Source organism: Harpia harpyja, chromosome 3, assembly GCF_026419915.1.
Source record: "Harpia harpyja isolate bHarHar1 chromosome 3, bHarHar1 primary haplotype, whole genome shotgun sequence".
In the NCBI taxonomy this organism is placed as follows: domain Eukaryota; kingdom Metazoa; phylum Chordata; class Aves; order Accipitriformes; family Accipitridae; genus Harpia; species Harpia harpyja.
Genome location: NC_068942.1, coordinates 71,713,250 through 71,739,454, shown reverse-complemented (window position 1 = coordinate 71,739,454; position 26,205 = coordinate 71,713,250). Strand labels below are relative to the sequence as shown.

The 26,205-nt window shown below is 41.3% G+C and overlaps 1 protein-coding gene and 1 long non-coding RNA gene across 3 annotated transcripts; one reads left to right on the top strand and one right to left on the bottom strand.

Annotated features, from left to right (window-relative positions):
* Positions 1-247: 247 nt before the first annotated feature.
* LOC128140003 (uncharacterized) lies at positions 248-1,070 on the top strand. The gene is made up of 3 exons (XR_008234586.1): positions 248-422; positions 552-831; positions 963-1,070. It is a non-coding gene; the product is annotated as an uncharacterized LOC128140003 (long non-coding RNA).
* Positions 857-26,205, bottom strand: TRMT61A (tRNA methyltransferase 61A). 2 transcript variants are annotated; one of them, XM_052783290.1, is made up of 4 exons: positions 26,084-26,205; positions 22,961-23,325; positions 13,104-13,370; positions 857-3,874 (listed from the first exon to the last, which is right to left on the bottom strand). In XM_052783290.1, the coding sequence occupies exons 2-4, from the start codon at positions 23,289-23,291 to the stop codon at positions 3,546-3,548; spliced, it is 927 nt and encodes a 308-aa protein (XP_052639250.1). In that variant the 5' UTR covers positions 23,292-23,325; positions 26,084-26,205; the 3' UTR covers positions 857-3,545. The 2 variants fall into 2 exon arrangements, with proteins under 2 accessions (XP_052639250.1, XP_052639251.1); XM_052783291.1 differs by lacking the exon at positions 26,084-26,205 and adding an exon at positions 25,483-25,589.

Below are 26,205 nucleotides of genomic sequence, written 5' to 3'. Positions count from 1 at the left end.
AAATAACACAATCTGGCTCCTTTCTTTTGGCATCTGAACAACATAGTTCCTCAGAAGCACCAGAGAGGCCAGCAGCACGTAAATGCTTTCCCTCATGGTGACACAGACAGAACTTTCTGGTACTAGAGCAACCCCCTTCCTCCCTTTGACTAGTCACAGCTGTACGTACCTTTGGTGTAACATCATGGTTATGCAATGCTGACTCTCCCACTTCGCTCTTATTGTGCCTCCCATATTTGCACAAGCAGAAGCCGAGAAGGAGCCCAGCAATGGCCTCCGAGAGCCCAGCCATTTCTCAACCCTCCTTTTCTGAGCCTGCACCGCTCCCACTGGCATCAGAGGTGAGCTGGGAGCACCAAACAGCACTGAATTGCAGCCCAGGAGGGCACAGTTTTCTCCAGTTTCTGTCCAGAAGGAACCTGGTAAGGCACGAACACGTGGGCTGCCCAGTGCACTCGTCCACCTAAATGATGCAGATTCTGCTGGGATGAGCGCCAGTATTTACAAGTAGATCTAGGCTTGCTGCATCTCTGGGCCCCCGTCCCTTCTAGGTCACCATGACGTCCGCAATCATCCTGTTCGCCAGGACTAATGGAGCACAGATGTACTCTCCAGGGAGTGAGCGTGAACCAGAACCCTCATCTCTGGAACACTTCCCAGGAAGAACCATCTCCTCACCATCACATATCCCAAAGTACCTAAGGAGAAGACAGAGCAGGAAATTAAGCAGAGGAGTAAGTTCCTAGCATTTTTGCTATTTTATCCCTTTAAGGTTCTCAAGCAGGATTATGATCACGTCTTCTTCAGAAGAAAACAGTGTTGTGCTAACAGGTAAGCAGGAACAACCACAGTGAGATACAGATCTGTAATGCTTTAATTAAAGCACAGGTAAACAGTGAACAGCAGCAGACTTCTGAAGTGTTTCACAAGCCTCATCTTAGTCATTACTGTTTGCCTTGTAGGTTGCAAGGTGTCTAAGACTGCTCTCCACGCTAGCTTGTAGGGCATGGAGTGCAAAGGGACAAGCATAACCTGGCTGTCGGGCAGAGCTGTGTACTGGTGCTTGTCCACAACTGAGGGATCCAAGCGCACGGCAGCAATGAAAACGTGCAGCCTGCCAGCGTGAGACTGAACTGTGTCAGGGCAAGAAGAAGAGATGTTTCATTCCAGACAGAAGACTAAAACAGATTAAAAAGAGAAATGAGTCTTTGAAAGCATGGCCCAGGCAGATTCTCCCAGTGTGGCAGTAAAGACCCATGTTTCTGATTTACCGCTTTTGGCAGGGAATGTAGCCAGAATGTAAAATGCGGGTGATCATAAGCAGAATTAAACAGTGGAGGGTTCTGGCAGCACATTACCATCCACGCTGGACAGTGTGGGATCCTCCCTGTGACCCTGACAACAAAGCAACAGCAGGAAGCGGTGTGGTGCTGCTGGCCATGGCTGTGATTGGCAACAAAAACACAGAAGCCTTTCTAATATTGCAAAGACAGAAATGAAATCCTTCTCTTCTTACGCAATGCTTGTCCTTCCTCAGCAGGGATCAAATCAATATGGGACCATGCAAAGTCAGTGGTTTATTTCAAGGGGTTTTGAATTGGGCTTTGTAGGCAGAAAGGCATCAGCGTTGTTTCAAGCTCCATGAAGACACACTGGTATTTCCATTCCACGGCTATTTGTAGGACAGAAACGTGACTTCGCTCCTCTTTAATCCTGTTTAAATGTTACACTGTTTTAAAATAAAGTCTGTCAGGAAAAAAGAATCAAGTCTAGGGCTGGAATTATCCCTGGTGAAGACTGGGGATCCCACTTGTTAGTGAATGAGAATCACCTTGAAGGAAGTTAAGAACAACCTTTAGCTTTAATGTCGTATTTCCCCATCCTTTCTTCTGGTTTATGTTAGTACCTTAGCCTTACTTCTATGGTTGGTGGTTTAAGCACACAAACGTGCATATGCATACACATGCAAGCGTGTCACTATAATACAGCTACCAAACCATACAAAGAGTATTAACAGTTTACTGCATGCCTTTCTGGAGGACATGAACAGCAGTAGAAAGAGAACTTTCATGTAATTTCTGGAGAAGTGCTACAGTTGTAGGCCAACTTACATAACTGATTTAGTTCAACAGAATTGCTTTCTGCCTTTAATCTGCTCAACAGTTTATCTTTGCTGTCGTGATCGGTTGAGCTTTCTTTAAACCGTTATGGATTAGCGTTCTGCTATAACACGTTAAAAGCTTAGCTTTGTTTATTTTTGTCAAGAATGGGGGAGGGATATCAGGTTCAAACGTTCAGGCAGTGGTTTATGAATGGTTATTTTTCTTACATGGCAATCAATATATTCAGGTACCAAATGCAAGGCACAGCTAAATGCTTCCAGAGACAGTACTAGTGGCTGGAATAAAAATATTTTTGAATTCATGAAAAAAAAAACCAAAACAGGAACTTTATAAATTTGCATAATTATTTTAATCTGTAAATACAAAATTTAATCCAGCATTCACATAGTTCATCACAACCACCAGCTCTGTATGGAAGACCAAAGAGTAAATGGTCTGAAAACTTAATTGATAAAGCTGGTTGAGGATTTTACTGTTTGCATTGTTGTTGCAATTTGGAGACAGAAATCCTGCCAAAAGCAATCTGTCATTCAACTGCAGGAAGGCAGTACACCATAATGCACATAAAACACCAAACAAACAGAACCTCAGCCACACCACTTACAAAGAGGTGTTCAGATAATATTAACCACTCATTCAATGAATTTTCACAGTGGATTCATCAACTATGAAAGTGGATGATCTATTAGAAGACTACAGTATGAATCCAGGTCCAAATTTCTACTATAAATTGATGAGAACAATATACTATTTTAAACCAAATCCAACAGTTAGCACACTTCTTTGACCTCTGTGTAATCTAAATGATTTGCAGATGCCAGCCTAGAATGGAGTGAGAGGTTGTGTTCCTGAGCACTGCCAATAATCCTCTGTGCAGCCGAACACTATTCCAAGGAAACACTAATTCTATGATTAATTGTGCTGGCAAACTATGACCTCGCAACTTTCCTATCTAAAAGGAAGCAAGTAGGCACTTTCACATTCCTAAGAGCAACACAGACGCTAGAGAAGTTAAAAAAAGAAGTGTCTAGTGGTGCTAGGAAAAAAAAAACCCTAAACCTGGGAAAGTAATTCAGAAAAGAGGAGGAAAAATCCAACTTATTTGCAATGAGTGTGCTGTATGTTTTGCTTTCTTATCGGGGGGGATCTTTATTCTGCACATTCCAGTGAATGGCCATTCGTTATTACTTCATCTTCTTTCTGACAGCAAGTGGAGCACCACTCCAGAGTTTCAACATTCCCTTGATGCTGCTCTGGTTAATGCTTGTCTGCTATTTAAACAAGGCATATTCCAACAAAATGTGACTATATATGGAATTCCCTGACAAGTAAAAATTTGGATGCCCTACAAAAAAGAACCATGAAAACAGAATACATACACAAACACACAAAAGACTCCAAACTGCACAAACTCAACATGTACTAAAACAGGCTCTTGGTGGCAAAGGTCAGGTATCCAGTGTGACCGACCATCTCCCTGAGTGGCACGCCGCTTTTGAACTGCACAGTTCCTTGCTGCAGATTAGCGCACGGGCTGCCTTGGTTTGATGGGTTGCTGCTGTCAAAGCCAGTGCTAGAATTATCCTCAGCTGCTTCTCCAAGGTCAGGGATTTGCAAGCTAATTGTCCTTACATTGTACACTCGGAGCAGAATTTCCAAGGTGTTAATCTCTGTAAAACCAAATTCTTCCATCGCTAGGCAGGTTCTTTGGACTTGTTCAATGCAAGGGGAGAAAGAGCAGATGCGGCCACCTGCAAAATGAGACAGGTAGTGGAAAAGAGAGCAAAAACCAAAATGAAGCACTTTTTATCTTTTTTCAAATTCTCACAGATGCACAGAGTTACTATTATACAGACAAAGTGAAAACATTTTTCAAGAAAATCTCCATGAGGCTACTATGCAGGTGTAAAGCGTCAGCACAAAATCAAACACAGATGACTCCACAAGATGCTTCAGACCCTTTAAAAATTGCAACAGCAAATTCATTCATCTTCCAAATCCAGTGTTGCCCACATTTGTTCACAACAAAACCATTAAAGTTGATCTCTTTAGAGCAGCGACTCTTTTGGAATCACTATCCACTATTCTGGGCTGAGGCACCGAACTGGAGTTGGCACCTACACAAAGCCAGAAGTCATTCTCCACACACTGTACAGAGTTGCCTTCATTAGAATATAAGCGTGCGTGCACACACACTCTGATAAAAGCGGCTGTGTTTATTTCAGAATGATGGTATGTGTGTACAGAATAAAGTAATCTCTCCAGGCCATAGATGGAGTGCTGTTAAGGCTTTACCCTTTTAGTCAAGCTGACTAGCACGTCTCCTGAGCATTAAAGTTTACTGGATATCACATTGGGCAGGTTTACAGCAAATGTTTCAAAACTCTAGGATAGGACTTATAAGTGATAAAATAACACTGTCTCCTTGTCTCTGCACAGATCAGATTTTTGATTCTAAATACAGAGTATTAATAGGCCCCCTACAACTTTCTGTGTGCTACAATGTCACCTTAACAGCTGAGAATAGAATGATTCAGATTTACTCTGGAAAGCCACAGCCAAATCAGATCAAAGAATTATAAGGACACTGTCTGCCAATAAAGCCAGGGCATGTGCTTTCACCCAGGACACAGTGTCCCACAAGGCAACTGCCCTTCCTGAAAGGCTTTTGTGCTAGGGGAAGGAACACTGGGCAATGTGGCTTCAGCTATTGTTTTACTTATTACAATTAGATGAAAATGGTTGCTGACCTGATTTACATTCCTTCCCAGCCCTCTCCCAGGCTCATCCAGTCAAGCCTTCCAACACTGGTTGTCTAAGTAGTTAAGAACCCATGCAAGTGAGAGCAAAGCATCCTGCTAAAAATAGAGGCTATGCTGGGACTACATGAAGCCTGCTTTATCTCAAACTCCCCTTTTTTTTCCTTTTTTGTTTCTAAAGTCTAAAAAAAGAAAGCATCAGGTCTGAAAGTGTCACGTCACTGTAGCACTCTAGTTACTGTGCAGCAATGATGTGCTGGGTACTGACTGGGGAAGAACACCTTCCATGACCATTAATCCACCATATACTAAGTAGGATTTAATTTTAGTCCTGAAATAAAGTCTCCACAGCCAGGGGTTCTTATCATGCATCTTCACAACAAAGTACCCTGGACAAGTAATTCCCTCGAGTGACAATTAAAAACCAAATCTAATAATCACCTGCAAAATTAATGCTGGTATGTGTCATTATTAACCAATTGTGTTGATGCTGATTTAATTGCACACCCAGTCCACTAGCTCCCATGAAATTAGATTTATATGTTCATCAGGATGGCCAGGGCTACCAAAATGATTCTGAATCAGACAGCTAATCTTTTCTGGCCAAAGCAGTACACACTTCTACCACGTTTGTAGATGTAAAAGAGAAAAGCTGAGGAAGAAATTTCTGTTACATAATTAGAAAGCTACTATGATGCACATATGTTATAAAGAAAGATGTTATATTCTTATTGTGTAGGGAACTGAACAAATGTCTAACTTAGCTAAATGTCAATTCACAATAACTCTTTGTCTGCAAAGCAAGAATGTGCAGAGAGACCAGAGACTTACTACTATTTCATTCAGGCTTTTTGTTTTTGGTGTTTTATATTGCAATAAAAAAGGGAAATATATTTACATTTACAGTAAGTCTGTTCTTATTTATTCTGACTACAAGGGTTTCAAGATATGTTTAGGCTTTCAAATTCACATGCTCTAGATTTACAGTCAAAAACTAAGAAGTCTGCACACAGCTGTTGCCATACAAGCTGCAGAGCCGCCTACGGTTCTTGTCAAGCCTTCAATTAAAGGCAGAGCACCCTTCATTTTGCCTCGGGATGGTCAGCTGAGCACAGCATGTCAACACCAAACTTGGTGATGATTTATCAGACTGCCTCCTTGCAAAGCGGACTGCTTGGGGACATAGGGTTACAGAAAATAGGCTTTCAAGCCACTTGGTAGGGAAGAAAGCTTTTGCTTGCAATACCTAATATCCAGAGGGGAAGTGCAAAAAATAATGTTACTTTACTTACTGCACTGCTGGAAGCTTCTCAGGTATGAAGAGTGAGAAAACAGCGTAACAACTGGTATTCCATATAACTGAGAGCATCCAGTGGGTTTCAGTAGTTCTGCCAATTTAATTTTTTCCCTTTTGCACCTATTGTTCTCATTATTATTATACATCACTCCCAAATAAATATACCTACAAACAGCTTAGAAGCAAAACCACCAAGCATCTGTCTTTATGGATCCTAACAAGTGGGAGAGGGGCCTCCTCTGCTTTTTCCTGGACTCACCATAAGGCAGGCCAGACATGACTTGCAGGCTGGACTTGTTTGATTAAGCATATATTAAGAGACAATTGGAAACATACAATTCGCAGAAGGTTGGAAGGCAAAAATGAAATTGCAGCTCCAGCCTGTGAGACGCTGTCTAAAATAGAAAGATTTGGGAAAGCTTCAGTTGCCATGGTGTGTTTAGACAGCAAAAAAACTGGACTCTGAGCAGCAGAAAACCAGCACTCAAAAGGACATACTCATCTGTTCTAGGAGCAGATCTTCAACAGACCAGATGCTTCTGAATTCTCTACATTGTGGGCTGCCCTCTGTACCCCCACCGGATTACCAGCTAGGCAACGCCCTTTCTGTCACAATCACCAAACAGATATAAATCTAGATTTCAGCATTCACAATTCTCAGATTCTGTAAGAGCCCTCTTGTCCTTTAGACATCAAGAGGCATTTAGGGCTTAAAGGACTTGAATATGCATCGCTTTGTCTTGCCATGCCAAGGATTCCTTAGTGAATGAAGAAAAGACATATACTCCCTCTCTCCGCTCGCTGGGGCACACTGCTCTGTCTGTGGCTCAAAAAGGGGTGGACTAGACTAGAGAGCAGTGAAAACAACTGAACGGAAACTTTTTAGTACAAACGGAGTTTGTGTTCTTTCAGAGCTCTCCTTTTAGGAAAGCTACTGTTCCTAAATTTGGTTAATGAGATCTGTGTGTCACCATAAATTGATATAGTAATTATCTGAGATTAATCCTGTTCACATTGGGAAGCTGTGTGAGCTTTTTGATCTGAAGAGCTGTCTAGAAATGTGTTTATTCATGTATAATGCATCTGACAAGTGCTACAGTTGAGGAGAAGAGAATAATGAGACTGTATGAAAGACTTAAATTTTTTTCTACCTTCAATTTTACAGGGACTGAGTTAGTTTGAAACATTTAATGGCGAGGCTAAATCTCCCGAATCTGTAGGCTGGAACAAGCCCACACAGTCCTGGCAGTCATTGTAACCAGCAATAGGGTCGAGAGGATATGAAAATTGAAGTACAATTCAGACTGGAATGATTAGAGAAGAGAGCTTAAGGGAAGGGGGAAATAAAAGAGAAGATTTGCATCCACATAGCACTGTACATTTTAACAGACAGTATCTAATTAGTAATCAAGGGACACACCCTTGCATCTTTCCAGGAGGTTAGTGCCTTGGAAATTGCTCCTCCTTCAAGAGCAGTTACTGGTGCGTTCCCGTGCAACTCCAGCAATTTTGTTTCTGGTTTGTCTGAGCAAGGACTAACACCTCTACCAGTTCTATTTAGCTAATAACTGCATTAGGTTTCAAGTATGGAAAATCTGGCAGTGCTACCCAATTGACAAGAACTCCAGTGCACGCTTACAATACACAAAACATGTCCAAGTTATGTGCTCTCACTTCTGTAGTTATAGTATGTGTCACAAGTGCTCTGACAGGTTTTTTCATCATCCCAGTATTATTCAGAAGATGCAAAAAGAACATATGTAGTGCAGCACCATTAAGTTCCAGGGAAAAGGGCCTGTAATTTTAGAAATGGTTCTGTGATGTAAAGAATATAACACAGCATTTTTATCTCTGGTAAAAGAATACAGCTCTGGGTTTTGGGACTTCAGTGCATTGTCATAATTGGAAGATTATGTTACAAAGATCTCATGGAAGAAAAAAAATCACACAAGCATTATCATTATGTAGGGGTGAGGCAGGAGAGTCACTGAGCAGCATCACCATGGCATTTACTCTGCGCTAGTAGGACACTAAAAATATTGCCTCCGTAAAAGGGGACAGAACGTCCTTTAAGTGAGTGTGCTCGTGGGCGATTTGATGTAGCTTCCCTGACAAGTGAAATTAGAGGATTCGGCTGTTGGAAGAAATTAAAGGATGTTTCTTGATTCAGAAAAGAAAATTTTCTCCAAATCACTTGCCAGCTCATTAGTAAGAGCTTGATGTGATTTTCTGCAAATGTGACCTTCACCTCTACATTTGTAGGTGCATCGTTCAAAAGAAACTTATTCCTGCTCACTATTATGGGCTGGCAAAAGCATGCAACAAGGAAAATAAAAAATCAGTTGGCTCCGAATTGGGGAAGAAAACTTAACAACTTCCTTTGAGGATCCTTTAATCCCAAACTACTTCCTATAAACTGTGTAAAGGCCAATAGCTTTGGCCGGCATTCCACAGCATGGATTACGATGCAGGAATCCTTCTGCTTGACTTTTGACACGTGAGAGAATCACTTTTACTTCAGGCCAGGCCCATCACGTGCACCTAACCTACCAAGCCCTGACAGACCAGAGCTAGGTTAATGCCCTCCAATGAGATACAAAAGCTGGGGCTGGCCCAGCAAGCAGCCAGTGCTTGGGAATCAGATGAAGCTTTGTGGGTCAGCACCCAGTCCTAGATCCTAGTGGGGCAGCTTTGCACTAGACCAGATGGCTCCTCAATGTTGACAGGATATGCTTCAATTTAAAGTTAGTTTGTGGATCTTTAACCTCACCTTGAGTTAATTTTCCTTCGAATCAAAGCAAGTACCACACTAGCAAAGGCTGGTGCCAACATTTCAGCAAGCACTTATTGCTTCATTCATTTATTCCAAAACAATCTCCTGGGGACATGAGAAATGTTAATACTGACTCGAGTACCACCTGCATGGGTGGAGGACAACAGCATGCTAGACTGTCAGGCTCCACTTCCTGCCCTAACACATTCCCTGTGCGTTCTTGAGGTAGTCTGAGCCCAAACAACATCAGCCTTGATGTCACTGCCCTCTTCTCAGTGTGATTCAGCCTGGGGTACTCCCTACGCTGATACCACAGGGGTAAGACTTGTGGCCAGGGATTTCAGCTGCTCCTCAAAGCCATATCTGGGTGGTTTAAAACCGGATCATGAATAACCTCTGGGACTCAAGAAAAATAGCCAGTGAGACCTTCTACATGGGCATGGTATTCCCTGAAAGCTCAGGGGAGGAGGAAGGCAAGCCCAAATGAAAATTGAAACTAGCTAAACCAGACAATGCCTTACCTGCACCACAGGCTACTGGGAGGATGAGATATTATTTATTCTCTTATACAGCATCTATAATAACCAAACCTGGCAGGTTAGGACAACAATCGATGGCTATGCTAAGGGGAAAAAAATGCAAACAAGACTTGTTTTAAGTCCGTGTACAAATGAAACAAATATAAGACTTTGGAAATGAAAACCTACTACTACTACAAAGAGCACAGTACTGCTGAAGGGCTTCTGTGATGGCAGGAAACACAGAGGCCCAAACACAGAGATGTTCAGAGGAACTTTCCCTGCAGAGTTTTGGGGGGAGACCTGAGAGCACCATGTTACCTGATTCAGGTGATATCTCAAGGATCACAATTTGACAAACTCATAATTTAGGGGCTTTATGATGCTCAAGAGGGAGTGGCAAGTCTGCATTTACAACTAAAGTCTTTAAAAGAAAGAAAGGAAATAAAAGAGGGGTGGTTTTAATAATTTTGTGACTCAGACTGTTAATTTAAACACCACCAAGGACCAATTTGTAATGAAAGAGGCCAATCCAACCTAATATAAGGTTGTATTTTTCCATCTCCCTACCTGAAAATTTAAAATCTGTATGAAAACTATTGTACAAGTGGGTTTCTGCCTCATCTTCCACAGCCTTGGAAGAAATAGACAATATTTATGAGAGTAGACTAGGTGGGTGCAGAATTATATTCAAAGCACTACAGTATTCAGCTGTGAGATGAGTGCGAGTCGAAAGTTTCAGAGCATTTAAGAACTGTAGAATATCGAGCATATTTTTGTTACCTCACAATTTTTTCATTTTGTTACATTCACAATTTTTAAAGTTTAACCTGAAAGGATTAACAGCAACTTTGCAAAAACCACCAAGGTCAGATACTGGGAACAGCAGCTATGACTATAGAAAAGCATTAATCAGCAGATGCTGCCAAAGAAAAAACAGTGCAGGTCTGGAAATGAAAGCAAGTTCTGCAGTGCAGCACTGCCCGAGAGGTATTACAAGCAGCATTTCTGCTGAAAGTGTGACTGGTGAAATCAGCACAGAAAGATGCAGTTAAGATGCAACCCTGAACGTCGGCAGAGCACATCACCAGAGAACGAGAACCTTCGCGTCACAAACCTACTGTGCCATTTTATTCTTTTAGCTTTTCAGGGGTTGGCAGTGCTTTAAATGGGAGGCCAAGCTACTGTAAGTAGTGTATTTACAGCATACTGCAAGGCGTAACGCAAGCAATAAATGTACTCTGTAAAGAGCATCATTAACACTCAGCCAACTAGAAGCTGCAACTATTCAGGATCTTGAGCTTAAGTAGGAGAGAAAACACTGATATGATAAGGTTTTGTTAAGGTTAAGAACTCTCTCATACACACTGTCTCAGCTGAACACTCTATAATGAATATTGCGGTTTTAAAGAGGAGGCTAGCTGATGCTATATATTGAATTTCCTTAGCTCTGATTTCATTCAAAGTACCTTAAGACTTTAGGGAATAAATTATCACTATCTGGCAGTACAGCTGCGATATTTGCATGGCACATCACAATAAAACCCACAGTATGAATGGTTCAAATGTGACCCTGTCCAGATGTGAGAGAGGGAGGGTGGAGCAAAAAGAGTGGAACAACTCCTTTTCTCCAGTGATGCTTTATCAATATACTAGCCCTTGGAATGGCGGTGAACAACAGCAGTATGTGCACAGACTGTTCTTACTGCAGAAGAGCTTTAACTATTTGAAAATAAAACAAAGGAGCACTATAAAATTATCTGCCTGCGGTAGGGAAAGGGAAGCAGTTACAGATACCCTTCTATCGTATTTTAGATTTTACAGCAGTACAAAAAACCCGCAACAAAACTAGCTGCATGATTTGGAATAAAACAGAAACGTGTGTAAGTCTGTACCTATTACTACTGCAATCAATTATATAAGAAAAACAGATTTTGTTTGTATGCAAAATTAAAAAAAATGCCCCCTGGCTCAGACAGGTACTATGAAACCCAAAAGATGAGCCTTAGACTAATACCAGATCTCAGACACTGGTGGCTGTTTGCAGCAAAAACTGCAGCAAGGAACAGCAACTTCGCCTTTTGACTGATACGTAAAGTGCATGATGCCACTTCACAAAGTTGAATGTGGGATTTTAAAGTATTATTTATATTGCCTAAGCAGATGTAACCTTGTAGCATAGCACAGAAAAGTATAGCCAGATGGTATGGCCAGTTTGGGACTATAATACCTTTTCTAGGATTTCAAATGCTGGAGTGAGACAAGAATTCACAACTTGGAACTGTTTAAGCAGCTCTGCTTAGTATTCTAAACATATACTACTTAAATAATTCAAATTGGACTGCGCAATGCAGCGCCTTCTAAGCTGGGAAGTCAGCTGAGTGTTGTGCTCACTAGATTAGATAATTTGAGCATGGGAAGGGCATCGTACAGTGCAGTGAAAATTATTTTTTTCCCAGGACACACTGGAAAGCAGCTACAAATTAAGCTGTAACTCTTGCAGGTACAGAGTGCTAGAAAGTCTCTACCTATTCACTTTTTAAATAAAGTGTGTGTTACATTGCTATCAGAAAGCTTCTAGAAAATTTTCAGTAGTAGCTGAGATAGCCTAACAGCTGGGTCAGTCCTGACTCAGCAAGGTAATGCACATTCAGTGACCTTTAAAGACAAGTTTAAATCCTGTGATTTCAAGAAGACCTAGTAATTCACTTAGTCAGGCCTGTGATTACATGTTTTAACAAAGAACTGGGCCTTGGCACATAATCAAGTTTTATTAAACTCATGTCCCAGCACACGTACTGTTCAGCACTCCATGCTCTCTTGATTAGAAAAGTCACTTTTGTAGGTGGAAGTGATCTGGTGCAAGTTAGTTCAGATCCACAATAGTATGGTTACATTACTGTAACACTACTTAGGGGAAAACTCATTCCAGGATGAAAGAATGATTTATTCACTGAAGCTGATTTTTCAATAGGGAAAAGATTTATAATAAACTGATGAAATCCATCAAAAATTTCAACAGCAGTTCTCACTTGCTGTCACAATCCCGGAATAACTGGCATAAGCTATAACAGCCTTTATGTTCCTTTCCCACTGCAACCAACAGCAAACTTCTCATTAGCTCCAACAGCAAAGATTTAAGGCAGAAATTGGCAAGCATATTTAAGTACAACCACATTTTCTTTAACATTACTGATGGGGTGCTCTGTTAAATAGGTCCAAATCTGCAATGATTGATGTGAAGTGCATCTGAACACCTTTTATACAAACACCTTTCCACTGAATTGCCGAAAAAATTTGCTTTCAGCATTTATCGTTACTGCTGCTTCGCACACACCTCAGATCTAGCAAAATGCACCTGACAGAGGTTCAAAGGGCTTTTTATAAACTGCCCATGCTAATTGTAGCAGCTAGCACAGGCCTGTAGGAAAAAGTTGTTCTTGTCCTTTCAAATCTTCCACTGTAAATTGAAGACCTCTTTTGAAGGTTTTTCAGCCTTAGAAATGCCTAGAGACTTTGACATTTGAGAACAGTGATCACACAATGGAAGCGAGCAGATCTAGCATATGGCTCAAAGGCAGAGATGTGTGCATGCACAGTACTTCCCGAACAGAAAGAGGTAAGTGCAGTTACCTTCAGGTTTTAATGCTGACTTTGCATGTCCTATGGCTTCCCATGGAGATGGAATATCTAGGAACACGGCATCTGCAATGTTTGAGACACCAAACCCATTTTTGCAGACATCCTGGTTGGTCACGGTGACCAGATGCTCCACCCCATGCTCTCGAAACTCCTCCCTGGCCTTCTCAGCCCTCTGTTGGTGGAACTCCACCGTGTACAGGTGCCCTGTGGGAGCCACTGTCCTGATGAGAGCGTGGGAGAGGGAGCCGCTGCCCGTACCTACAAAAGACGAACAACTCATGAAATGCCTTTTGACAGTGCTAAACATTAGAACAAAGGTCTTCTCCGTTAGTCCTGCCAAAACCCAAAGTCCACTTACCCAAAACCCAAATGAATAGAAACCATTGGTTAAACTACTGAAAGAGAACAGTCCTTCCTTCACAAGGAAAAGGGGACTAAATGACATAGGAAACAGTCTTTAGGGTCCTCAAAGCATTAATTAAAAATCTGGCAAACTCAGGACCTGTCCTCTCTCCCTGGAGTAGAACAGTAATGTCAAGGGTCAGCTATAGCTCTAACAAGTGCCACAAGACAACAGGAGGAAGTAAATGCAACAGGAAAAATTCAGGGAAATTATCCAGAGAGTTTTTTTCAAAGTGCCAGACTCTTCGAGGGTGAGAAGAGATGAAGGCAAATTTTAACGTATTTTCAAAACTTTATACTTCATTAAAACAAAGAAGAGATGTTGGCAAGGGTCGGTGTTTGAAAGTCCTATTGATATCCATGCAAACAAATGGCTTCAGCATATGGAGTCTGTTTAGCCCAGGCCTCTTAAGAGACACTGGCCATCCTCAGCTCCCACTGACATTATCCAAAACTAAGGCCTCCGGGCTCCTTGCAGTCGCACTGACCAAACAACCTGATTTCACATGTGACTTACATACATACATGCCTACACAATCTTACCGAAGTTTAATGAGATCCATCACATACCTGAAATTGTATGTAAGTACAATTATGATGTACAACCACAGACTAACTATTAAGACACAGATTTTTTTCCTTCTTTTAGTTCGATAATTTAGGAAACTTTTTTTAAATGATCCATTGGAGTATTAGATGAATGACTAATAAGCAGTGTTTTCACTGAAGAAAACTCCCATATACCAATTCACATTGCAAATTACTCACTCAAGTGGCATTTAACTGAATAACCCCCCAAACTCAAAACCTCACAGCAACCCCAAATTATCTGTGTTTACTGATTTATAATTCTGTACTTGGAACACATTTCTCCTGTAGAAAGAAAATCTATTTCTAGCTATCTTCAATGACTGTTCAGGCTAAATTTCAGCCTGAAGCAAGTTCTTTCAACTAACATAAATCTTAAAAATCTTATAAAGGACAGAACCTGAAGTACAGCAGTGGTGTACTTCAGAAACTAGTAGAAAGGAAATTAATTAGGGGACACAGGGGCTGGTACAGCTGCTTAATTGGAGCAATACTTCCCGTAACTGTTCAGGAAGTCAGAGTTTACTGACGGATCCAAGGTTCTTGCCCTCTAGTCACGTAAGGGGAGAAACATTCTTGTGGCACTGCATTTAATCCGACAGCTCTGAAAGGGGAGCCATTCAGACTGTAAACAGAGCTCAGGGCCCATGTTTGCCCCCAGAACAACCGCCTGCACTGTGGAATCAGCACTGGTCCTCTGCTTCCCTCTGAGAGGGCTCTGACCCCAACAGGCAGACTAGCACCTTCCCCCCAACTTTAATGGGGCAGATTAGACAGGGAGAGAGGACCTACAGATTTTAGCACTGGCCTCAGAGAGGTCCAAGGGAAAAGAGAAACTGTGACACACACATTTAAAGGTAAAATCCATGCATTCATGCCAGTATTAAAATAAAGCAAACAAAAGGCAAAAGACACTTGCATGTGCACACATGAAAAACTATCTGGTCATGGCATCTGTAGGCTCTAAATGTCAACATAAACTTTTCCCTGGTCAAAAGGAGTAATGGTAGCACAACAGCCATGTGGTTGTAAAAACTCAATGACATATGTGCATAGCAAAGAAAGCACTTCACTGTTGTTTTTTTTTAATGACAAGAGCAGGGAACTATTGTTCACAGGATGCTAAAATGACTGAAATTCTGCCTTTGCATTTCATGCCAGAAGGCACTATTGCACAATTGAGAACTTTTGCAAACTGACAGAATTTAATTATTTTACCTCTCAAATGGGTCATGCTGCACACTTTCTGCATCTTTCTCTGCTAATCTAAAGGAGTGAACAGAAGGCCTGTCAGCACAGCTGGGCTGTAAGCAGAAGAGAGAGGCAGCTTGTGCATGTATCCAGTTTCCTTATTCATATTCTTTTACATTTTTAATCACTTTCCTTTTAAATCTGCTCTTAAAAACACCACAGAAGATACTGTTTGTCTCCTTCGTAGGAAAACCCATTAAGTATTTTTGGCTTCTTTTCTTGTACTCTTTTTTTTTATTCACAAACACTCCAAGCCAAATCCTGAACTAAAACCAGGATGTTGGAAGTCACCACTTGCAGGCGTATTACAGACTGAGCTTTTGTTAAACAAAGTTGCCAGGAATTATTTATTGTTGACTGGCTACCGCAAACATGAGAATAATACATATGTATCACATTTTAACATATCAAATTCTATCACACTAACATCATTAATGAGAGTAGTTCTGAAGATGCTGCCTGCCTTCTCCGTGACAACACTCTCAAAACTGCAAGAAACAAAGATGGTTATGAATCGTGCACCATTGTAAAATCTATCTTTGAAGAGATGACAGATTCTGAACTCAGTCCTGTGAAATGATGACCCTCAACTCTCATGTGCCTGATAGTTCAGCACACTTGATGTAATTCATTAAGAATATGAGGGTCTGGCAGTTCAGCATGAGTCCATAGTCAACACAACCCCTAAAGACCCATCAGCACTGTCTACAGAAGGCAGGCGTTCAACCTTATGTTTCTCTGATGTTGTAGAAGGGGAGATGAATGTTTACATTCGCCTTCTCCCCTGCAAATCTGCAACAGTCAACACTTGAGCCCTCCTACCACCCTATCAATTCCTTTTCAACTTCTCTTTGGTCTTATTTCAAGATCACTACTGGAAAAAGCAGTATTTGGCAAAATATGACTCAAAGAGTCTTAGGCACCAGTTTGGAGTAAGTTCTAGTCAGATTCAGGTTTCCTTGGGAAATGAAAGGTATCCTTAGCATGATACAGAATCAGTCAGGAAAGCAGCAAAACGCAAGGAGTACTACTGAAGACATGAACTAGAATGCTACCAAACCTGAAATATCACAGCTGAATTACCTGTATAGCAATGAACCAAAAACCTGAATGCTCAAAAATTACTATTTTGTATCAGAAAAGGCAAGTTAAGAACTGGATGGACTTCAATAGATTTTCATTCTCATACAGGTGTGGTGAAATGCCTATGTTCCTGGTTTGACCAAGAAAGCGAAAGGTAAGACAACTTCTAGAACAAATACAGTTTATAATTTTTATACCAGGATGCTTGCCTTTCTGAGAGCTTGCACTATAAATAGCCTTAGAAACTATTTGCTCTTTACAAGACAATGCCCATTTAACTACAGCGTATTAATCATGGAGTCTATAGAAGAGAGGTAAAACGACGATAATTCAAACTGTACTGAAGACATTCTTAACACCACAGCTGCTGTTTTTAGAGCTCACTTAGGTGAGCACTTAGGTCATTGCTAATGCCTTTGGAAAATATGATGCTGTTTTACATTGACTACTCTGTGATGTTAAACATCTCAGTCAAAAAGCAGAAGACATCTGCATTGAAGGCATTTAATGAGACACCACAGGGTCCCCAATATGCCATACTCAAAGCTCAAAATCTGAGGAGGAGGCACTGTGTAGGGGATCAGCATGTAGACTAAGAAAGTGGTCCATCTCAGTCCAAAGGCATGAATTGAGATCCTGTGTTAAAACCATGAGTTAGTTGGCTAATGGCCCTGCAGATGGATGTAGTATCCTTCCCTTCTTCCTGAGCTCAAGCGCACTCTGTTCTTCTCTGATACATTTAAGCTCAGGGGAGTGTTTCTGCCCTCTCTCAAGACAAGGAAAACACTGCAGTTTTAGAGGGATCTCAATCCTAAGAAGTCAACACCTAGATGAAACACTCTAGCTCAGCACTTACTGATACCTCCTTCTGATTTGTAGACACGTAAGTATTGATCAGATGAACTCCCTGATCATTCTCCTGACCTCAAACAGATCTGTTCTTCTCACTCTCTGCTTATTGAAGTGACAGGTTTTCCACATAGAAGCCTCCACACACTTCAGCCATCTTGAGACAATGTCCACATTAAGATAATTTCTCACCTTTTCAAAGCTGCAGTGGACAACATCTGAGCTGTTCAAAAATAATGCGTGCTATTTCAACACAGTATAGATACACATCAGAACACTGTCAACAGAAACACGAGTGTTACCACAGTATCTAGCATAGCACTTGACTGATAACCAAGTAAGAGAGTGCATTTTTACAGTTTTCTGTTTAGTCTGGTTTTCTTCTTGCAAAGCATATCTGTCTAACCTCCTGGAATCCCACCCATGCTATAAACATAAGTGACCTGATTCTGTGTTCCACTACATTTCCTCATTGCAGGCTATCGCTTGGCTTGTCTTCCCTAAAAATTTCTCATCATGGCTGCTTCTTTTTAAAAAAGGAACTACAAATTGTGATTTAGGACCTATAGATATTTACAGCAGCGCATAAGCAAATGCGTTCTGGAATAAAGCTGAAGAAGCTCTTAAGTGCATACATAGGTTCATATTGCTTGAAAAGAGGAAAAGTGAAAAAGTATAAGGAATATTACTTAATACTGGGTCAATACAGTATCTAATAACATTTTAATAGAACTGAAGTTTCTGCTGCAAAATTTGGCTACCTAAGATATTCTAAAATGAACAAATACAACAAAACAATGACAGTGTTGCTGTATTTGTCTCCTAGCTACGCCACTTAGACCTAGCAAATAGTAAGACAGGTCATGAGTCAGCCATGAGAACGGAAGGAGCCCCAAACCAAAGGAAAATTAATCTTTAGACAGAGCTAATAACTCCACAGTTACTATCTGTCAAGAAACACTGAACAGAGAAAGACTGCTCACTGTACATGACAAGTTTATGTAACAGGAAAATCATTAATAATTCTTAGCAAATACATTAAGAGATACTAAGCATCTGATGGAAACTAACCCTAAGATCTTACTGTGAAGATAGTCAAGGTCACAAATCATGGTGGCAGAGGTGAGACACAGCAAGAGCAGGGACAAAGAGAGGGAGGAGGACAGGGAGGGAAAGAGTTTCAAGGAGATGAGCTGGCAGCTGAAAGAGGAAACAGCAAATCAAGAAGCTCCCTTTACAGAAGATTAGCTCTTTCTCCTGCCTATCTGTTGTGGACACCATGCTGAAATAGACATTTTAGGCAGCAGCCTGCAAGTCAGAGAGGGCCACTGCACACTGAGCAGACTGAGAAGTTGGAGGAAGGATAGCAGGGAAGTTTTCAAGGCTGGCACTGCCTACAAAAGGAATGGGAATGTGAAAACTGAAAAGAATTTTTCCTTAGAGATTCAAGAGTCAGAGTTCTTCAGGGAGGGTTCTTCTGCAAACGGACATAATATTGTTAAGTTCAGAGCTGCATGAGAAATGCGCGTGGTGGTCAAGTGAAATGATAAGATGAAAGTGAGTCCAGAAGGTCTGGAAACAAATGCTTTAGGGTATGAACAGCATTCCTCATCAGCTGCAGATCAGCCACAAGTCTGAATACATTAAAGGGATGCCTCATGTGGCCACAGTTTTGGTTCAGTTGTTTGGTATGTCAAGAGAATACTATGCTCTCTGATGTTTGTACTGATGAGGCCCTTCTTATACTTCAAAAGGTGCTATACAAGGATCAGGTTTTTGAATTCTTCCCACACTCTAACCTGAACAGCTGCTAAAAGGTAGATAAGGGAGACATTATAAAACATTGACTTAATTAGTATGAGCACATTCCAAAATCAAATTAATATTTAGAAACTTTGGTCTGTATTTTACACTAAAGATAGAGCTGCAAACAGTTTACATATACTTATGCCACAAAAACTGTAAAGACATGAGCAGTATTTGTCAAAAAGTCTATAAGCGCTTCAGAAGAGTCCTAAGTATACAGCTGACTTGCTGGGACTCCACAATAAACTATTAATCATTTATTGAGTATCCATTAATCATTAAGTCCTCATTATTTTTTTATGAGTGTACTCTTAACAAAATCTATAGCCAGGCTGTGAGTTTGAAAATTTCATAATTATTTTTGAGAAGCTCTAGTGTAAGGCCGGCCAGCAGCTCTCATTACTCCTCCACAGAGAAACCATGAGAACCCAGAATACTGTTCTCAGTCTTCAGAAATCCAGTCTGTGGGCTCAGAAACCCATTGCTGTGTGGCAATGAACAGGGTTTAGCAATTTTTAATTTGGGATTTAGCTGAAGGGAAACGAAAACTCCAATCAACATTTTTGCTCATGTGAGTCTGATTTTGTTGGTTGCTGAAGGATCACTGGGATGGTGGTTAGAATACTTTTGACTAAATTACATTTTGTCTAAATACAATGCTCCATCGAAGCCAAAATATTTCTGAGATTTATCAGATTAAACGAGGTTTCACAGTGCTGTACTGCATTCCCTGAGCAATTTAGAGGGTTAGGACAGACACTTGTTCAGGTCTCACCAGGGAGAGAGGACAGCAAGACAGCCTCGATATGTGGGGACGGGGAATTAAAAACAAAGGGTTCCACACACTTTTGATTGGAAAAAATATTTGAAAGGTTTCATATTGGTTCAGATGTAGTATAAAAATGAATGTAAAAAAACTCAATATTTGTTGTCAAATGGAGTTGTTTTACTACAGGCAGCTGTAATCACTGGACTGAAAATAGCCTTGCCTGGGAAGCTGACATCAAGATTAGTGTTGGAGAGTGTAGCCACACACAAAAAAAGATTCAGCTCATGCCTTCATCTAGACAGTGGCTGCACATGCAATGAACGCAAATGGGATCAGAGTTACCTGATGAATTAAAGTTTCACACTACCAGGCCACCCACAGAAGGTATTTTAGCAGCTATCTCAAGTATCCTTTAATTCTGGAAAGACTCAGCTGTTAAAGACTATCAGAGTGGGGAATTCCTCAGACCAGGGACCAATGCTTTCAAGAGATCTTAGCTCCAGCAACGGTGCTAACAGTTTTTAAATCTCAACATACCTTTATAAATTAGAAATTAGCAGAAGAAAGAAAAAGGATCATATTCCTACACCTCCATCATGAAACATCAGGCAGATGCCGAGTTCCCTTATAGCCTCAGTAGAGTATGCTTGGATCATTTTAATTATGCATGCACTGCTGACAAGCTTGCTCTTTATGTATTTATTAAAGATGATTAAAAATAGTAAAAACTGTATTAATATGTTTGTATCATTTATGACAAATCATGACTAATCAATTTAAACTGCATAATTCAAGTGATATAAAATTAAGCCTTCTGGTTATTCTACTGAATTTTTCTAATCACACACAAAAGATCATTTACACTCATATTCACAGCATTACAACATGACACAGAGGGTATTTCATCTCACTTTATCGATCCTTTCTTCATACATTCTGCTTGCTTGCACTGGGTAAATGCAGGGTACTCTTCCACAGTCTAATTAGTAAGACAAGAGGAAGAGAGCCTGGCCGGTTTACAGTGCCTACTTTGGCAGTCCGTACAGCAACTATGTATATCAGTTCAATTTCAAATAATAAAAAAGACAGACCTCCATGCTAATTAACGCTCAAAATACACCTAAAACCAGCACCAGCAGGAAGCAGACTCAAATGTCATTACTAGACCAGATTTCCTGTCTTGTTTCTATTAATCGCCATTGGGCTGGTTCCGTCTGGGCCACACAAGGTTAATCTACAACTAATGATTTTGGATCACTGAATACTGTCTAATTTAGGATGGCACCGAAGTAGGTTACATCATCACACTGGAGGCTCCAGTTGTCAATACCTGTAAAATTTTTAATTCAAATCACCACTGCTGGTCAGTTGCAAGCACATTTGCAGTATCTCTTGCTTCAAGGTTAACCAGATGAATTTGATGCAATACTCTTTCTTTCTTTCTTCGTGAACAGTGAATCTTTCAAGCAATACAAGTAAAACTATAGTAGTAAAACTGTTCACTTTTCCCGGAAAGCTGAAGTTATAATACTTTGACAGTATAGGCATTATAATAAACCTGGGGACAGTTTCCCATTAGCAAAAAGGATTGTTTGTGGCTATGACTTTTGACTCACAACATTTTTGGGAATCTGAATAGGTTATCTCATCAAGTGTTTCCATTTCTTAGCTCTTTAGATAAATGAACTTTCAAACATTTTCACCCTCTCTAGGTACCTTTGACGTTACTGAAAACATATGTGCAGCTCTGTACTTTAACATCCGCCTATTCCAAGTGAGACAGAACATGGAGCAATTCAAACCTCCCTCACCCTGAATAATTAGCTGTGTTTATTTTTCCCATTCTGTCTAAACATAGCAGGGAGGGGAAGATGTGAAGAGCTGCCCAATGATCAATACTGCTACTTCCCATGACAACCCTAAAAATGCCTGATTGTCCTACAAACCAAATTATAAACTCATAGGACCCAACCATTTTAGCAGTACCAGAGGTTTCTGCATATGGCTTTGCCTGTTTCAAGTGCTGCTATACAGCAACCAGCTCCATATACCACCTCCTTCTTAATGGGTGCAACTGGATGCAGAGATAAGTGGTGTTTCAGTTGTGTTGGAAAGTGGCCATTAGGCTTGAAAAGCTGTCCAAAATTACGCTTGGGTGGGAACAGGAAATGTTTAATGCAAGAAAATGCAGTGCAGCACAATCCTGTCATGCTGATCCTTTGCTGTATCTATGCTTGAGAGGGAAGTATATGAAACTGCTTCATAAAAAGACTCAAAGGAAACAACCAGAAAAAAACAAGGATAAACTACCTCAGTTCATATTTTTCCAAACTATGGAGATGCACTCAAATCAAGCAAGCCTCATACTGCCTGTAGTAATAAAGTCATGAAGGCATTACTATAAACTGTATTTAACCAGGAAAATATCTATTAATATAAAATTTCCTTACTTGCAAATTAAGCAAAATCATGGAAGCCATAATAAATTAAACCAAGTTTAGAAACAAAACACAGCCCTGTGATGAACACATCATCCATTGTATTATACAGCTACAGTGATTTTGCATGCAGTTGCAGTGCTACAAGTGGATCAGACTTTGGAAGAGAAAGATGCAATACATGTACTTATATGGTATCACATTATATAAATACTGCCAATTTATTTCCCTTATTAGCTCAACATCCTATCATCACAGTCTCTTTCACTGGGTGATCTCAATTCTGTTCTCTGAAACTGCAAATTCAAAGCCTGAATTTTGATTCAAATCATGTATTTAAAAATATTTTTTAAGTACTTAACAACAGTTTTAGAAAAGGGAAAGAAAAATGCTTATATATTTATCCTAAGAAAATTAATCAAACACATACTGAAAGGTATACCCGTACATAAGGCCAGCATACTGAGGTAACATCACTTGTTGAAGAAACAGCAGCTGATAACACGTGCACATGAAATAGAATTACTCAATGTGTAGACTGGGAAAATTATATCACAATGGAAAAAAAAGAGACCTTTTGCAAAATGTAAAGATAAGCCTGTTTTTTCATTAAAGTGTTGGTGTTAGTTCTTAATAAAGGATTTCAACATATTAATTATTACCTGATTCACATACTATGGAGCCTGGCTTCAGTTCTAACATCATGGTGATTATAGAGATGTCAGTGGAATACAGAATCTGTGTTCTGTGCGGAAGATTCATAGTCCACAGTTCTGGAGTTGGATGAAGAATGAACACCCACCCTCCTTTACTGCAGGTCACTTTGGAGCCATACTTCTTGCCTATGAGGTCTGTGGAATGCCTGATGACCCCATACTTAGTCTGAGTTACAGTGCCATGCTGGACTTTCACAGGAAACATGGATTCGTGGCCCAAGAACACAATAGCTGTGTCACCATCCTTTATCGTATCTCCATATTCAACAAAACTCATTGTGACAGTCTTGTAGTTGCCTGGTGGTTGTCACCTAGAAGAGAATAAATATGCCAAGAGAGTTTTGCAGGATCGCAATGGAGCTGAAACTACAGACATAAACCCAAGTAATTCTATTTTCCCCAATACAGAACAAAACCATACTGTGCAAATAAGATGTTAGCAAGAGAACTCCATGAAGTTCAGGGACCTCCCTGCCACTGCACTGCTGATCCAATTAAAATCAATGGAAAGATCCCACAGATTTTAATATAACCCGTATTTTTCCCATTTTATGGTACATTTTAAAGAAAATTTAGGAAATAAATTATAATTTACTCAGCCTGCTCCAGAATACTACTGAGAAACTTGCAAGGTAGTATCAATTTCAGCACTCTGTTCAATTCCAGTTCAGAAGCTCTCAGAGTATTGTTGTTAAGTAGTAACTTTTATTTCCATCTGCTGGCTTATCCCTTGGTGACTTACAACATAAGACAACTGTTACTTGCCTGGATATCAATCACTAGTTATTAGGACCACTAACAAAAGTTTACTTGAAAGTCTTCCAAATGAAGGTTTAGGGATAGGATAAAGGTAGTATCTGCATTAATTTATGCATAAATATGACTAACTAAAAGGAAAAGAACAATATTGTGGCCTTTAATATGCCACTGGGGGTGCAAAGTAATTGTCCGGGAAGTGATCTGTGCTGCAACTAAATGTAAACAACCATTTGCAAACTAATGCAAACAGTTGTATCACTTTAGCGCCATGATCTCAGAGCTGTTTGGAGAACTACAATTAAATTTTGTTGCCTTTGAGAAGACAATCTAGAAATGAGAAGGCAGCTTACAACGAAACCTGGCATTGTGTTTCAGATACGGCAGCTAACTGTCTAAGCTGCAGGCTGATCAATTCATGGAAGGAAGTAATGGTAATCCCAAAACTAGAAATTAAAGCCTATGACAGAAGGCTTTGAAAGTCAGATTTCTGGTACTTCTTCCACTACAGAATTAAAAGCAGCGTTACTTTTAGTTTCAGAACAATGACTTGATTCCAGTGCTTTTGTACTGAGTGTGTAATAGCTTGGTCCTACTTCATCATTTTCATTAAAAACTTTTAGTTCTCAAATTCTAGTCTTTTTTTGTTGACCAGAACTTTTTGTAGTTCAATTTGCTGTTAAGCAGCTAGATTTAGAATTTTTCCGCTGCAGTCACTGAGACTGATAAACAGATGTGCTTGTGGCCAAAACTTCCATAACTTATGACATGCTTATTGCATAAGGTATTCAGATGCAGAATAGGCCTGTCTGGACATATGGTGAAAGAGTAAGAAGGGCATCCCATGAGTTCAGAAACATATACATATACATACTGGACTTTGTGAGATAGTACAAATGCTTAACCGTGTTTTATAGCTTGCACCTTCTGATTATATTAATGTCTTAATCTTTCATAAATGACACTTGTAGTTCTCACTCTAGATACTGTTAATGCAATGTAGTTTTCAGCTCTTAGAACAGTACCATTTGAAAGGAGCTTGACTGTAATCCATTTCTTTCACATTATTTAGACTGTAGTTACACCCATGTGCAAAAGCAACATTCCTGCAGCATGTCTGGAGGGACATGGAGAGAATTATTCTCCCTTTGATTACACAAACTGGCTTCCAGTTTCTTTGCCTTCCTTTGAGCACAGCTAATTGTCACAACAGTGTATGCTGACATCGCAAGTGACAGATCTCTCGGGCTCAGATCTCACCTGCCACTAAATTTGGGGTCTGTGAGTAGTTTTGGTAGTTTCTTTGTCTCCCGCTATGACAAGGAGCACAGTGATCTACAAGCACTCGTTTTCATTCATTTTCAATAATTTTCCTTCCCTACCAATGCGGGGCCTCCTGCATTGGTGTTACCTCTGTCTCCTTTACTCTCTGGGTAGCACGCAGATGTCTTGGTACAGTATTACTTTTGCCACATGGTGCTGTGGAGTGGCAGCAGAAGGGAAGGTGAGGCAGTGGCTTGTGGCAAGGGGTTAGGACTTTTCAATGGGCTTGCCTCAGCTTTACATTTCCCTTGACTGCAGCGACCCAAACTCAATGACCCAGGCGATCCCTTGCAGCCTCACGAGTTAAACCCCTAAAGTGATTCTGTGTTCTCTTCAACCAAACCCAGATACACCTCTCCCTCTCCTGACTGGCTTCCACACAGACTTACCAGGCTGCCTCTTCCCTCTCCGAGATGCCTGGCTGCTTGACACGGCAGCAGGGGGAACCTCCCGAGGAGGAGGCGGCGGAGGCAGGCGTAACCGTCTCACCTCCCGGCCAGCGCAGGCCCCCCCGGTAACAGGAAGGCCGGTGAATCCGCTACGTGGCCACCCGTTGCAGAAAGGCTCTCCGCGGTCGCAGGGCCTCCCGCCCTCCCGGGGGCCGTTTCTCCCCGCGCCCCCTCAGCGGCAGCCCGGCTCCCGTGCCGTGAGGGCCGGTAACGCCGTTCCGCGCAGTGGGAGCGCGTGAGCCCGTCGCAACGGACCCGGGAACCTAATGGCTGCTCCGGGGCCGTGTCCAGGGTCGATTGATTTAATTCGGTATTTGCTGGGGTGGGGGTTAAAAGCACAGACCAGGCAGGGAAGGGGAGAGAGCCTGCCGGCGAGGTCAGAGGAAGGATTAGCCTGGAAGAGAGCAGCATTAACCCGTGACGGGCCCGGGCGGCGGCTCCGCATGGAGCGGCAGCGCCCTCGCCCCAGGGCCCCCGCCGCTCCTCAGGGCCTCGCGTCCCCCCAGCAGCCACCAGCTCGCCCCGTCCCCAGAGCCGTTACCTTCCGGGGCTGAGCCCCGCCAGCAGGCCCGGCCTGGCTCTCCTCACACGCGGTGCCCGCCCAGCGCCTCCTTCCGCCCCGGTCGCAGGCTGCTGACGCTCCCGCCTCCCCGCCGCCTCCGC

What these genes read in the sequence shown, in the direction of transcription:
- TRMT61A (XM_052783290.1), bottom strand. Translation starts at nt 23,291, where the DNA reads ATGAGTTTTGTTGAATATGGAGATACGATAAAGGATGGTGACACAGCT. An exon ending in CTCCATAGTATGTGAATCAG is followed by an intron (nt 13,371 to 22,960) that starts GTAATAATTAAT and finishes CGTCTTTTGTAG; the next exon opens with GTACGGGCAGCGGCTCCCTC. An exon ending in GTCAGCATTAAAACCTGAAG is followed by an intron (nt 3,875 to 13,103) that starts GTAACTGCACTT and finishes CTCATTTTGCAG; the next exon opens with GTGGCCGCATCTGCTCTTTC.